This window comes from Manis pentadactyla, chromosome 7 (genome assembly GCF_030020395.1).
Source record: "Manis pentadactyla isolate mManPen7 chromosome 7, mManPen7.hap1, whole genome shotgun sequence".
NCBI classification, from domain to species: Eukaryota; Metazoa; Chordata; class Mammalia; order Pholidota; family Manidae; genus Manis; species Manis pentadactyla.
In genome coordinates this window covers 127459177-127472958 of record NC_080025.1, presented here as the reverse complement: position 1 = coordinate 127472958, position 13782 = coordinate 127459177, and the positions used below count along the sequence as shown (strand labels likewise).

At 57.1% G+C, this 13782-nt stretch overlaps 1 protein-coding gene across 1 annotated transcript; it reads right to left on the bottom strand.

The window, feature by feature from the left end:
- Positions 1-7603: 7603 nt before the first annotated feature.
- LOC118924391 (proline-rich protein 2-like) lies at positions 7604-12944 on the bottom strand. Its single transcript, XM_057504758.1, has 2 exons — positions 10991-12944; positions 7604-10459 (listed from the first exon to the last, which is right to left on the bottom strand). The coding sequence occupies exon 1, from the start codon at positions 12464-12466 to the stop codon at positions 11480-11482; it is 987 nt and encodes a 328-aa protein (XP_057360741.1). The 5' UTR covers positions 12467-12944; the 3' UTR covers positions 7604-10459; positions 10991-11479.
- Between the last annotated feature and the right edge of the window lie 838 nt (positions 12945-13782).

Here is a 13782-nt window from a genome sequence, read left to right as displayed (position 1 = left end):
CCACTCGGGTGCCCGGTCCCCTGGCCTCATCATCCCGCCGCTCACCCACGCACACTGCTCACCTGTACTGTGTCCTGCGTCTCTCCAGGAAAGAGAATCCCGCACAACATGAGCTCAGATCTGGCCTCTGGCCAAGACCTGGTCCCCTCAGGTCCTCTGGACATTCAAGCAGAGGGAAAGTGCGAGCTGCCCCAGGAAAAGCCACCACACCCTGCGAGGCTGCCCTCAGCCCATTTCTCGCAGCACCAGGGCTCCCTGGAATCCTTGAAGTCAGCCCATGGAGAGGCGCTTAGGCAGCCTGCTGCGTGAGCTAGTGCTGCAGGGGGCTTGCCCCATCCTTTGGTGGGGCTGTGCTCTTCTTTCTCTGTGAACAGCTCTTTTGCAGAGTCTTTCATTGCCTGCTCCTTCTGGAAGCAGACTTTGACTAAACAGGCACATAAATGAAATGAGTCTCAGTGGTTTTCAGGAAGTTGGACATTGATGGACTAGCATTACCTTCCCCACAATGACCACCATCTTCCCCTCCCAAGAGGTGATGGCAGGAGCCATGATACTGATATCCAGGCCTCTGGTGGCCTCAGAGAGCAAAAGCCACAGGCTGCAAATGGCTGCTGAGCGTGGCCTGAGGCCTACACAGGCTGGAATGCCTGGGGCTGGCCTGACTGATTTTAAAATAGATAGTCTCCTAGACTCTGCACTTTGGAGCAGAGCGATGTTCTCTGAGGTTGTGGCTGATGCTGGATATGGAGACAGCACTAGAGGAAAGTTTGCAATTCATAGTTTTGTGATCGGCATCTTTCTACCTTCACTGGCATAGTTGGCCTGATGGGGCCAAGACTCATATAGAGCTCAGGATCTTGAGCTGCCACCCTGCCCACTGGAAGCCCCATCCAGAGATAGCCACACTCGCTCTCCTCACATACAGTGGACAGTGGGTCCCCATGGCACCGACTCCGTTTGAATCCTGGCTCCACCCCATCCTGAGTGACTAAATTATTGAAGCTCTTAAGCCTTAGTTTTCTCATCCATAAAGTGGGTATAATGATGCTAGCTTCACACAGCCGTGGTGAGGAGTGTAAAGCACCCCCTCCAATAAATGTAATTTCTGTCCTCCTAGGTTTTTTTAATTAATTACAATCCATAAAAAGAAACTGTGTTTATAAATAAATGCCATTCATTTATTCAATAGATATTCAGTGACTACCTACTATGTGTCAGACAGGTAAGGTTAACACCCGAGCACTCAGACAATCAGAGGTAGGGGTCTGAGTCTGCAGGTAGAGAATACACAGGGATGTGCTGTGTAGTGATAAGGCTTTTTGTGCCTGGATTTTCATGATAAAAACAGGAGGAGCAGCAAATGGGAGAAGTCTTCAGGAGGAATATCTTGGTTTCCTAATCTCAAGACCGAGGGCAACCTGAAGCAAGGTGTCCTGTGGCCTTCCAGGCAAGATCAAAGCCACCACATTGGGAGAACAATTGTTCAGACATGGCTGAACTAGAATTAGCTGGGACTGGTTGAGGCCAGGGGCAGGTGGCCTGGTAAGCTCCTGCTGCAGCCCCCAGGAGAAGTAAGGAGGGCAGAGTGGACTGGTCTGATCCTCACAAGAGTTGAGGTCAGATAATCTTCAGAGGGAAAAATGGCAGAGCCCGAGAGCCAAGCAGCTAAGGTTCGTATCTCAGCTCTGCCGCTCACTAGCTTGTGGAACTTGAACATGTCACTCGGTCTCCCAGGGCCTCAGTTTCCCCACTGGTGGAAGGGGGTTGTCCTGAGAATCCAATGAGACGAAATGTCTGAAAGCTTTTCATAAATAGCAAAGTGGCATTATCAGGGCTGGGAGTGAGAAAACCTGGGTCTGAGCCTCCATCCACCCAGTAAGTGCTGTCTGAGTGAACCTGGAAAATGCACATTCCCGTTAAGCGTCAGATCTTCTGACGCCACTGAGATTTGAGGGAAAGTGAAAGTGCTCAGGGAAGAATTTTGTGAACTGTCATCTATTGGGCCTCAGTCAACACTGCTCGCTTCGTTGGCCATCCTCAGCCCGGTGCCCCAGATTGCTGTGGCGACTCTGAGGTGCCTGGAGCCTTCTCTGTGGCACATCACTCTGTAACGTTTCCCCCTAACACTGAGGAGCCAGCCCTTCTTCCCTACCCCCTCAAAACCTACTTATGCAGGCACACAGGACACAGAAAGGTACTCAGCATTAGTTGTCAAGGAAATGCAAATTAAAATCACAAGGCGATGCAGCTACACAGCCTCTACATAATGCTAAAAATTAAAGACTGGCATATGAAGTGTTGGCGAGGATGTGGAGCAACAGGAACCCTCATTTCTCTCATTAGCCAAGGGAAATGAAAAATCAGAGGAAGCACATTGATAGCTTCCAATTGCCATGGTGGGAGTATTTATACCCTCAAAACCGCAAAAGCTACAAATCAGGGCTTTCTCCCACCCCAGAAAGCTGGCTGTTAAACATTTACCAGCACAACCTCTGATGGAAACATGTCCACGAAGAGACTTGTGCATGAATGTTCACAGTAACTTTAATCATGATAGTCCATAATTGGAAACAAGCCAAATGTTAATCAGCTGGGGGAATGGATATACAAACTCACATCCATACAGTGGAATATGACTCAGCACTAAAAAGGAATGAGCTATTAATATACACAACTTGGTTGAATCTCAAAGGCATGCTCAGTGAAGCAGGCCCATTCAAAAGGTTATGGACTGTATGACTGCATTTATATGAAATTCTGGAAGATGCAAGACAGTGATAGAAAGCAGATCAGTGGATGCTAAGGGTGGAGCTGAGGTGGGGGTGGGGTGGTCCAAGGAGACTGACCCAGGAGGGGCATGAGGGAGGTTTTGGGGGTGACAGCAATATTCTATATCTTGATTGTGGTGGTGTTTACATGGGTGAACATACTTGTCAAAGTTCATCTAGTTACAAGCTAGATGTTGATTAATTTTATTTTATGTAAATCATATCTTAACAAAGTTGTCAAAAGAAAACAAAACAAAACAAAAAATGGGTCCATTGTGCATTCCACTTTGTAAAGTCCTTCTCCCTGCTAATGTCTGTGTGCGTGGTGGACTCACAGGTAGCAGGCCCCAGCACTAAGCTTAGAGAAAACTCAATGTGATGACTGTTAATAGGATAGGCCAATGGGGAAGCGATGTGAAGCAGGAGGCGTACCTCACATTCTACCTCCTCCAAAGTGAGCCAGGGCCTGCTCAAGGCAGGGTGGCAGGACTGGGCAGATAGGAGCTGTCCTCCCCACCTCCACCCTCTGCCTAGAGACATTGGTAACCTATGGATGCTGACTGATAAAACCTCTGTCTTCTCCCCTAAAGGCTGATGGAAATGAGAGGACTGGGGTCACTGAAGCCTACAGGAGAGAAGACAGGAGGGGGTAAGGGAAAGGAGGGGCCAAGACCATGACATCCTTCATCATGGGTGCTTGGAGGGTCAGCAGATGGCAGATGATAACCAGCTGTTCTCTGTCTGTTCCAGATGGATTCCAAGAAAAGTGGCCTTCATTGGTAGCAGGAAAGATTTAGGTGGGACATAACGATGAACTTTCTGAGAGGGTTCTTCAGAAAGTGGACATGTGTGTGCACACCCATGTAGGTGCAAGTGTATGTGAGTGTGTGCATATATGAGACAGTGTGTGTGTGTGTGTGTATGTGTGTGTGTGTGTGTGTGTTGTAAAACCAGACCAGGAGAGGAAGGCACTTGGTTTATACATAATTCCTCTCTCTGGAGCACTTTAGGAATTGGAAAGACAAACCCCACTCTGAAATGAACCTGGGTCCCTCTGGGCTGGGGACAGAGAGATGGACTCAGACTACTTCTCTAGGTACCTCAGAGGGCAATTAGCTGGCTGGTCCATCAGCAAAGCCCCCAAACCAGAAGTCTGCGGAGCCAGATGGGTACTTACTTCCATGGCCCGACCCCCTCCCAGACAGTCCAGTGCACTCCTCTCCCATTAGGGCAGAAGAGATCATCCATCATGAGCAGGGATGGTGATGTCACAGCTGCAGGCCTCCGGGTGCACAGGAAGACTGTTCCAACCCCTCCGAGGCGTTAAATCATTCATGGGGCAGAGAGCCTGGGTGGCAGAAGATTTACTGCTGAGGGAACACTTTAGGGACCTGTGGAAATCAATTCTTTAAAGAGACCCCATCAGCTGACAGGCTGAGGCTTGTGCATATGATGGGGATCCAATGAACTGGGTCTGGGGTAAATAACTTCCCAACTCCAAAACAGAGGACAGGAGGGAGCTCCAGGCCTGTGGCCCAGGGTAGGTTCAAAGTGAAGGCAGGTTCCCATCACCCTAGGAGAGGGAGGGGAGGGAGCTCTCATATAGCCAGCTCTGGCTCACCTACTCCTCCCGTTACTCCGTGGGGTTTCTGTGCCCATATCCACAGGGGTTCTGCAGTTCAGTAATCTAGAAAGAGGAACACTGTTGGGATATTTGCTAAGTCCATTGGCTCTGCAATCTCAGACCACCCTGCCCAGCTCTGCTGGAAGGGGAGTTTCAGGCCAGCTTTGGTTTTTTTGAAGTGGATGTTGGAGCATTACCCAGCATTCATCCACTTTCTCAAAGACCATGTGAGCTCCTCAAAAGCCCAGTCTGTTTTAAGATCCAGAATTTCAGAGCTTGATGATTTAGCTCCTGGAGTGCCATGAGCTAATGTAGCCAGTAGGAGCCTAACACCCAGTAGCAGCTGGGCCCTCTGCTGCCCCCACCACGCAGCACAGAGGGGGAGCTCTGTATCCAGCACAGTGGGGCTTTTCTGGTCCGGGTCCTGCCCAGCTCACCTGTCTCCATCTCTATGGCTACAGCTCGCTTTCTCAGTGTGTCCTGAGTAAGAACAACGAAGGGATGAAGGAAGAAAGGACAGGCATTTTCAGATCAGCTCTGAAAAAGCAGACGCAGCTCTTGAGTTTCCCTCCAGTTCTCCTACTTTACAGATGGGGTTACTGAAGCCTAGAGGGGGAACTGACTTGCCCAAAGCTAATGTCTGTGAGATGGGAAAATGAGAAGAGGAAAGTCATGCTGAGCAGCTACTGTCTCCCTTGAAATGACCTTGGTCATTGCTAACTCAGGTAATGTAGAGCAGGTGGCTGCCATGGAGAAAAAGAGATCTGGAACAGGTTCTGGCTCCTGCGCTGCTGCCTGGCTCTGCCACTGGCTCTCACTGGGCTGCAAGGGGGCCCTGTGCCACCCTGGTTGTAATGGCACTCTGTACCCTTGCTCAAGTATTCGCTCAGACACATATTTATGGGGCACTTTCCGAGAGTCAGGCCTGGGGATACAGCACTGAACAGGACAGATGTGGAACCTTTTCCTCCTGGAGCTTGCATTTTATGTCACCCAGACTAGTGCTAAAGGTCTGGGCAGGTAATTCCCATAATCCTGCCACCTCAGAGTGATCTGGGTGGATCCTGCTCCTGCTCTACAGGGTGCTCATAGCAGCTCCACCCCCTCTTCACAGGCCAGAGGCTGCTTCCTACCCCCTGTCTCCAGCCACCATCAGGGCAGGGCTCCCAGCTGCTGTGAAACTGTATCCCCACTCCTGGACTAGTCCCTCCTCAACTGCCGTCAATCTCAGGAGGGCGGGTAAAGAGCAGATTCCCACAGGGCAGAAGGCAATGCTGGATTCTGGTTCTTGGTGGGGCTTTGCAAAGAGCATACTTCAGAAGCCATCAAAGAGCGTCAGGTTCCCAGTTCCCCCAACTCCCCCCTCTTCCACCTCGCAAAGCCCTACCACTCTTGTCGGGGCTCTACCCCGCCCCCTGCATCACCTCCCGGCAGGCGTCTCTGTCATTTGCAGTGAGGAACCCGGATTACCCTCTTTCTAAGCATCCCAGCACTTGCTTGGCATCCACCCCTCAGGTTTATCCCTCGGAAAATCTCTGCAGCTCCCGAGGTCCCTTCCTGCTCCTCTCAGCCGAAGTGTGGTGGTGGTGGGGGCGCCCGGGGGAATCTCGGGCTCCACCCCAGAGGGCCTCTCAGTGTTTTTCTTAATCGCCTCCCACAGTTGTCCCTAGACCCGCCCCACCCAGTTTAGTGCAAAAAGCCCCGGGCAGGCGTCTAGAGGTCCTAGCTGGGCCTGTGATCGATCTCTCTTGTGAAAAACGAGAGGTTGGATCAGATAAACCCCTTTAGCTCTGAGAGGATTGGAGGGCACGCGGGGCAAACCAGATGAACACCAAGGTAGACAGCTCGCGAAGGGGATGCTCGCGAATTCGCAGAACTGAGAGGACCCGCGCGGGCAGAGCCTGGAGGAGGCGTCGGCGGGGACGCACTCACAGTGGGCGCAGGCACTGGGGCTGCGCGCCGGGAGCGAGGGAGGAGGGGACACGACGCCCCTGAACGCAACGCCTCGCCAGCTCCACAGCTGCCTGCGAGCAGGGAAAAGCTAGTTCCATGCTCTTGCAGGGGCTGCGCGTCCTCATCCAAGAAAGGCGGACAACTTGACCTCTCGAATTTGGGTGGCAACTATAGGACTGAAAAGAGTGGTCCCCTGAAGAAACCCTTTGCTGTTTCCAAAGCGCTTGCAAAAACATTTCATTATTCGATTCTCCCAACAGTCCTCTGACTTGGGCAAGCCCCCAATTTTTAGATGAAGAAACTGAGGCTCAGAAATGTCCAGCAGGTGCCCAACAAATACGTGTTAAAAATTGATTAAGATACGGATTATCCTAATTTGAGACAATTAAATTCTAATTATCGGAAGCACCCCAAAACAGAAATAAAAGCGTCTGCCTGGTTTGGGGCTAAATCATTCAGCTAAGTCCTGCTTTGGACACAGGAAATGAAACACGGCCCATGGCCAAAATCGTATCTGGTCACCGACCTTTGGACAATCTCTGAAGGCTGCGGGACCCCGCCTCCACCAACTGCAGACAAAATCTCTGCTTAGCACCTTCGGGTTCCTGAGCCCTGGAGCCCCGAAGACATCCCCGGGGCTTGGGGTTGGGAAGCCTTCTCGCACGTGGTGCGTGGTCAGCGTTCTCTCTTGTCGGGGTGCAGTGTATGCTGGAGGCTAGGACCCACGCTCCCGGCCCTGCTGGGTGGGGCAGGGGAGGCTAGAAACTGGCGGGACCTAGGCCGAGCTCTGGTGAACAGGGTTTCTCTCCACGGGCCATGCTCCCATTTTCTCCCCCCATCCCCCAGAAGGAGGTGTGGCGGGTGTTCTCAGTTTATACTACAGAAGAGGAGGAAAACGAGGGTGGTTCAATCCCACGCCTTGAGCCCCAACCCAGTGCTCAGGCCCCTATCCCCTCCACCTGCCTTTTCCACTGACTCGAGTCAGAACACCTCTAGTGAGGCTCTCTAGTCTCAGCTGGGGAGTCACCTGGTGGAGTAAGGCAGGCAGAATGCTGCACAAACGCCACGCCTGCCGGGTTCGCGGGACACCCTTGGACCCGCATTCATCCAGCCCTCGGCGCCGCAGCTCTGCGTCTCAGGCTCGGGCTCACTCTGATTGACTCCTCTGCGCTTCAGCATCCCTAATCCGAGTTAAAAAAAAAAAATTCCTGCCACCTTCTTTTTTAAATTGAAATTTTAATACAAGCATATGGTAAACAAACACACATACTCCAAACAGTCCAGAAGGACGTGCAGCAAAGAGTCTCCTGCCCAACGGCCCCCAGATCTACATGGAAGCCACCGCTATTTGCTGTCTTACGTCTCCGGTGGGAGACTATAGTGCATTAAAAAAACCGGACACCCAAACTCCTCCGCCCAGTTATGTTTTTACACAAACAAGAGCCCATGTGTCTTTTGCGTTTTTCACCTAACGTACAGGATATTTACAGGATATATAACGACTTTATATATTTTCCTCACTCGTTTTAAGAGCTCGGTAGAATCCTATTGACAGGATCGCCTTTCATTTGTCAGTTTCTGTTTTTCTCGATCTATCCCTACCGTTTCCTATACTCCCCGCCCCCCGCAGCAGGAGCTAAGCCTCCGGGGTTCCGAGTTCTTTGAGAATGGTACCGAGGCCACGCGTTGCTGGAAGAAAAACGCAGAGACGCCCACACACACCGTTTTTCGAAAACGTCGGGGGCTTAGTTGGGTTTGGACACCCCTGTGAGTGTCGATCGAGGCACTTATAGATTCTACAACAAAGCACTGAGGGCTGGGGTCCGGGCTAAACAAAAGACAGTGCTGAGGCTCCCCTGAGCAGACCGGGACCCCCAGCATGGTGGCCCAGGCGGTGGGTGGGTTGGAGTGGTAGCGAGATCTCTAGGGGCAGCACCGGAGTCTGGGGTACAGCGGCAGGGAGCAGGCCCCGGAAGGACGTCAAGCAGATTCGGATACAGGGCCCCTGGCAGCGATAATGAGGGTTCTGTAGTTCGCAGAGTGCATTCTTCTTATTCTCCCGAGAGGTGGAAGTCACTCTACCCATTTGCAAAACTGAGGCTCTGAGTAGTGAAGTGAGGGCTGGAGATCGCGCGGCTGGTAACTGGAGCGCGGGAGGACCCGAACCCGGGGCCTTGAATCACTGGGGAATGCTAATTTCGCGTGTCATGGGGCCTGGAGCCCGGGTCAGCTCGGGGTCTCCACCGGTCTGAGCGAGGTCAATGGCAGAACTGCTGCCGCCCGGGCGGGTCTAGGTGGAGGCGGGGGAGGTGGGGAGCGGAAGGGGTTGGTGGACCACACTGCATCACAGACACCCCCCTCCCCAGCTCTGCCGCTAGAGTGGGAAGGGAGGGGAGACCGAGAGCTGATGACTTCTAGCAATATCTTCAGCGCAACGGAGACTGCCACGGAAAGAGAGAGGGTGGAGGATTGGAGGGCAGCGGGGTCGGGGCCGGGAGAGAATTAAGATGGTCAGAGAGACGAGCCAAGGCACCAAGGGCGAGAAAGAACCAGTGCTCAGTGACGGAGCGAGAGTCGCCGACTCTCGCAGGTTAGACTACAAAGGCAGGACTTCCTAAAGGCTTAGAGGCCTTCCTAAGCCTGACCCAAGGGTCAAGGAACCCAAAACTAAGTGTAGTGGGTGCACGACTCCAAGCAGAGTGGGATGTTGGTGGTGAGGAGGAAAGGGTCTCTAGGGGAGGAGGATGCCACCGCCCAGCAGACAGACGTCGGACCTGCTGAGGAAGGGCAGAATGCAGGCGGGCATAGGGTGCATGGGACAGGGCAGCTGTGAGGCTCTGAGGTCGTCCTGAGCCACGTCCTCCCCGCCAGAGCACCAAGTTGAAAGGTATCCGTGGTATCGGGTCCCCGGGGGCCGCCCCCTCACCGTCCCGGTGCAGCTCTGGTTACAGGCTGGGCCTGCTCCCTAAAATATGTATGAGGCCCTTGCGGGTGCAGTTTCGCAGCCCCTCCCGTTGTGGGGTCGGGGGCGTCGGGGTGCGCACGGAGCCACAGGGGAGAAAGCAGCGCTGGCTCCCGAGGCCGGGGCCGTCTCGACTTTCAGCAGCGCATTTAAGAAAAGGTGGAAACTGGATCCGTCTCCGCGGCGCCCCCACCCTGCCGGCCCCGACGGCCGGACCGCGCGGCCACCCGGTGGCTCGCTTTGCGCTGTGCGGTGTCTAGTTCTCAACAGCAGGTGAATGGGCCCGGGCGGGACATACGGAGCCCGAGGGGCGGGGCGCGCGCTATAAAGTGGGAGCGACAGGCCGCGGGGGCCACTAGCCGCCAGCGTGGCCTGAGCTCCGGCTTTGCCCCTGGCACATCGTGCCCCTACCACCCACCATCCCACGCCCCTCAGGGACCAGGTAGGGAGCAGGTGGGGACTCAGCCAAGGAAGTTCAGGGCGACTTGGCTTGACGGGGGAAGACGTGAGGGCCGGGGAAGGGATAGTATGGAACTACCGCCACCCGTCAGGCCTGTTGGGCCCTGTGCCTTGCCCTTGATCTCCCCCGTCTGGGTCCTGGCGCCCCATCTCTGGCTGCGCTGAGAGGGACACCGAGGCCCGCCGGGCCAGCTTGCCTGGGGTGGGAGTCTCGCCTCCTACTCCCGCAGCGACGTCTAGGGCCGGAGCACGCCCCGACCAAGAGTCGGACCTATTGAAGGGTTCGAATCCACACCAACACTCTCGGCCCCTCCCAGCTTGGCGGGCGCCGGGGTAGTGGGGTCTGTAGAGTCCCTCGCCCCTCATTACCACCGCTTCCTCGCTTCTCTCCAGCCCAGGACAGGGTGATAACGGTCTTCAGTCTTAATACAAGAGCACTTTAGATTTGGTGAGGCATCGGCTAAGAACCCTTCTTTTTAGGGGCTTCTCGGCTGCCCTCTACGGGGGTCGATAGGGAGAACTAGGAGATAAAAGGGAGGAGGGCGGATTAACGTTTTATTTTAATCTGGTTTTGAACTGTGGTTGCTGTTTGGGAAAGGCCAGGCTGGGCTGGGACTGAGAAGGGCGCCGAAGCAGCTGCGGGCGGCGGTGGGGGGCGGGTATGGAGGGAGGGAGCGCCGGTGTTCAAGGATGCTGGGGAAGGAGGAAGAGGCCACCTCAGGCTGACAGCCTGGGAGTCTTCTAGCCCCTGCCCCGCCCCTCGGAATGCTCCGGGTGGTATCCCAGCGGAGGACGGCTGAGAAGGACCTAATCCGCATCCGAGCCTCTGCTTTGACCAGCCCTTCCCCCTCCCGGGGGAGCCACTGGCTCAGTACGGGGAAGGTAGGGGGATGGGAACGGGTCTGGGGGCGGCTCCCTCCTCCTCCCCCCTTCCGGGACAGGCAGCCTTTGTTCCCGGAGGCGGCTGTGGCCAGACACCTGTGAGGCCGCTGGGCTGGGCAAGCATAGGTGCGTGAGGACGTGGCTAGGAGCCCCCTCTTCCCCACTTCAACCCTGCACCCCTGGGTCCTGTTGAGCGCACTGAGACAACTCAGCCTTGCGCACCTTTCTGCAGGGGAGACTGCGGAGATCTGTCCAGTGGCCCCATGGTGTATTCCAGCTCCAAACTCACTTCCCCTCCCCCAGCTCAGGGTCGGATTTCCAAGCACGCTAAACTACACACACCTCGTCTAGTTCCCGGCTCAGAGAGCGGTGGGGTGGCAGGGCGTCGGGGCGCACCTCGGCCAGCGGCACCCTGGCCTGAGGGCAGGAGGCAGGGCTAGCAGGCGGGCGACGAGACCCCTAGAGGCCAGACCCGGCCGGGTAGGGTGAGCAGGCGGGCCTCTCAGCGTCTCTGCAGTCCGGGTCGGGCGTGCCCTGCGCGGTGCACCAACCCGAGCCACAGTCAAGGTGAATCATCCCGGGCCCGCCCCCTGCCCCTCCCCCGCCTCACGGCACCTGAACCAATGGCGCGGCGCGGGGAACGGGCGGGGCTCAGGGGGCGGTAAACCTTCTCAGAGTCATTATCTCCGCGCTGTCGAGCCCCTGCACCTCTGCGCCGGAGCCCGCGGGTCTGAGTGCAGCCGCGCGGTCTAGGGCACCCCGCGCACCCTTTCCTCGGGCTCCGGGGCCCCTGTTTCTCTTCTGCCCTCTGTGCGCAGAGGCGGCTCCTCCTCAGGTGGCCGGGCCAGGGCCTCCCCCAGCCGACCTGTCACCCGACACCCAGGAAGCGCGCCGCCCCATCCTGGCTCCTCTTTGTTCCCCCGCCGAGCTCCGCGCTCGGGCGCCGCCTCCTCCCACGTCGCCCTGTTGAGGTTCTGGGCACCGCCCTCGGCCCGGCCGGGCGCGCCTCAGGTACCGTCCATCCGGCCCGCTCCAAACCAGGTCCCTTTTTGCCTCGTTTCTCTCGAGTGGAATCGGCGCGGGGCTGGGGGCGGCGGTGCGCACAGCCCGGAGCCAGCGCAGGTGAGTGTCCGGGGCGGGGCCGGGCGGAGGCAGTGCCCGGCGAGCAAGAGAAGGTGGAGGCGGGCGCCCCAGGGCGAGCAGTACTAGAACCCGAGGTGCGGCGGGGCTGCCGGGCAGGCGGGCGCTGCTTGGTACGTTTGGCCTTGGCCTTCGGGGGGTGACGCGGCAGTGCGGGCCTCCCGGCTCTCCCGCGTCTTCCGGCGGAGGCGCCCACGAGGCTCCCGGGTCCCAGGCCCTCCGACCCTCGGTGAAGTCTGTCGTGCTCTCTGCGCTGCGACCCGGGCCCGGGGTGGCCGCACGGTTTGAGCGCGGATTGTGTTGGGAGAGGTGCGAATCCGCGGGGGCCCAGGCGCCTCCCTGGGGAATGGAGCTGGGGTCGTGCCAGCGTTTCGCCGCCCTGGTGGGCTCAGATGGAAGCGCAAGGTAGGGAGGAGGGCGGCTACCCGGGCTCGGGGGAGAGTTCTGCCCTGAGAGGTGGTTTCTCCAGCCCCTTCTCAGGGCTTCACGGCAGGTCGTTACAGCTCCTGTGGCCCCGGGGCGGCCACGCCCAGTCTCTGGGGGAAAGCAGTTCAAAGGCACCCAGCTCGCCCCTGCTTCGCCGACAACCGTCCCTGGAGCCTGGAGCACGCGGCGGACACACTGCCCCCCTTCGCCTACCCCTTTCCCCGTTAGAGCCAGCAAGCGCCCCGGCCCCATGAGTCTGCTCTGGGGTCGGCGGCTGGACGGCGCCGCAACGGTGCGCGCTTCCGAGGAATCGGGCTGTGAGGGTAACCCCTGGGAGTCAGGAATCGCCCGATTCCGCGAAGCCCTCCAGGCTGAGCCATTCGCTTTCCCTCCCCCATCCCTGGCATCCCGGCACTGTTTACAGACGTACCCGCTGGGGGCTGGGCGCGCTAATACTGGCTCAGAGCGATTAGGAGCCGGGAGGCCCGCGGTGCCCTAATCAACTTCCCCACCCCCACGGTCACCCCCATCATTTAGGTGAGGACGGAGCTCCCTGAGTTCTGCTGGGCTTCGCAAAGCTTTTGAGGATTAAATGCCCGATTTCCCTCCCGGGGGCCAGGTGGCGGATGTCTGCGCTACGCCGCTAGTCCTCTGTCGGGGTCACTGGGCCGCACCGGGTGCTCATCCCCTCTGCCGGTCCTGCAGCAAGCCCGACGGGCACCGAGAAGTCAGGTCTCGGAGCCGAGGCTGAGCCTTCCAAGAATTCTGTCCTGACGGTGCACCGAGTGCATCCAAAGGAACGTGGCCCCGCATACAGCTCGGATCCCACCCGCGGAGCTGCAGCCTCCACGGCCTGATTCTTTCTGCTCATGGCCGCCTGTTCAAGTACTCCAGGCCCTGGTCCTGCGCTGAAGGAAAAGGGGAGGGAGGTCTTCTGGAGTCAGACTTGTGCAATGACGAAAAAAATTCCAGGGTGCCAGTTTCACTTGTGAGAATTTCGTTTATTTTTCCCTGTGAGGTGGGTTAGCGGAGCCCAGCGGCTCTTGGAGGGAGCCCGCACGGCTGCAGCCATCGCGTTAACGACGAGTGCTCTGCCGACCCAGGCCGCGACAAAAGCAGCTTTGGCCCCCTCCCCTGGGACCTCGTGGGGAGACAAGGCGGCAGGCACCTTGTCCTAGGCATGTCCGAGGACCCCAGCAGCCCCCCAACCTCCAGCCGCTTGGGCGTGGGGACATTCGTTGGAGACCAGAGGGACTAGGCCTGGGCTGGGTGTGGGTGACGCAGCTCGAGTCCAGGACTCAGGAATCGTTTTGTGTATGTCCAGTGGACAGCCTCGGGGCTTGGCGATGGTGAAAGACCCCGATCTTGCAGTATTTATGGCCTCATGTCCCAGCTTGGAAGGGAGCACAGACCCTCGGTGCCCTGAGGGAGGGAAGCTAGAGGAAGCTGAGACGCAGGCAGGCACCCGAAGATGGTGGGTAGCAGAGTTTAGGAGGGTGGGCTGAGGGACCAGTGGAGACCTTGTAGGGTGTGTAAGACATATACACACAGCAGCTCTCAAATATTCT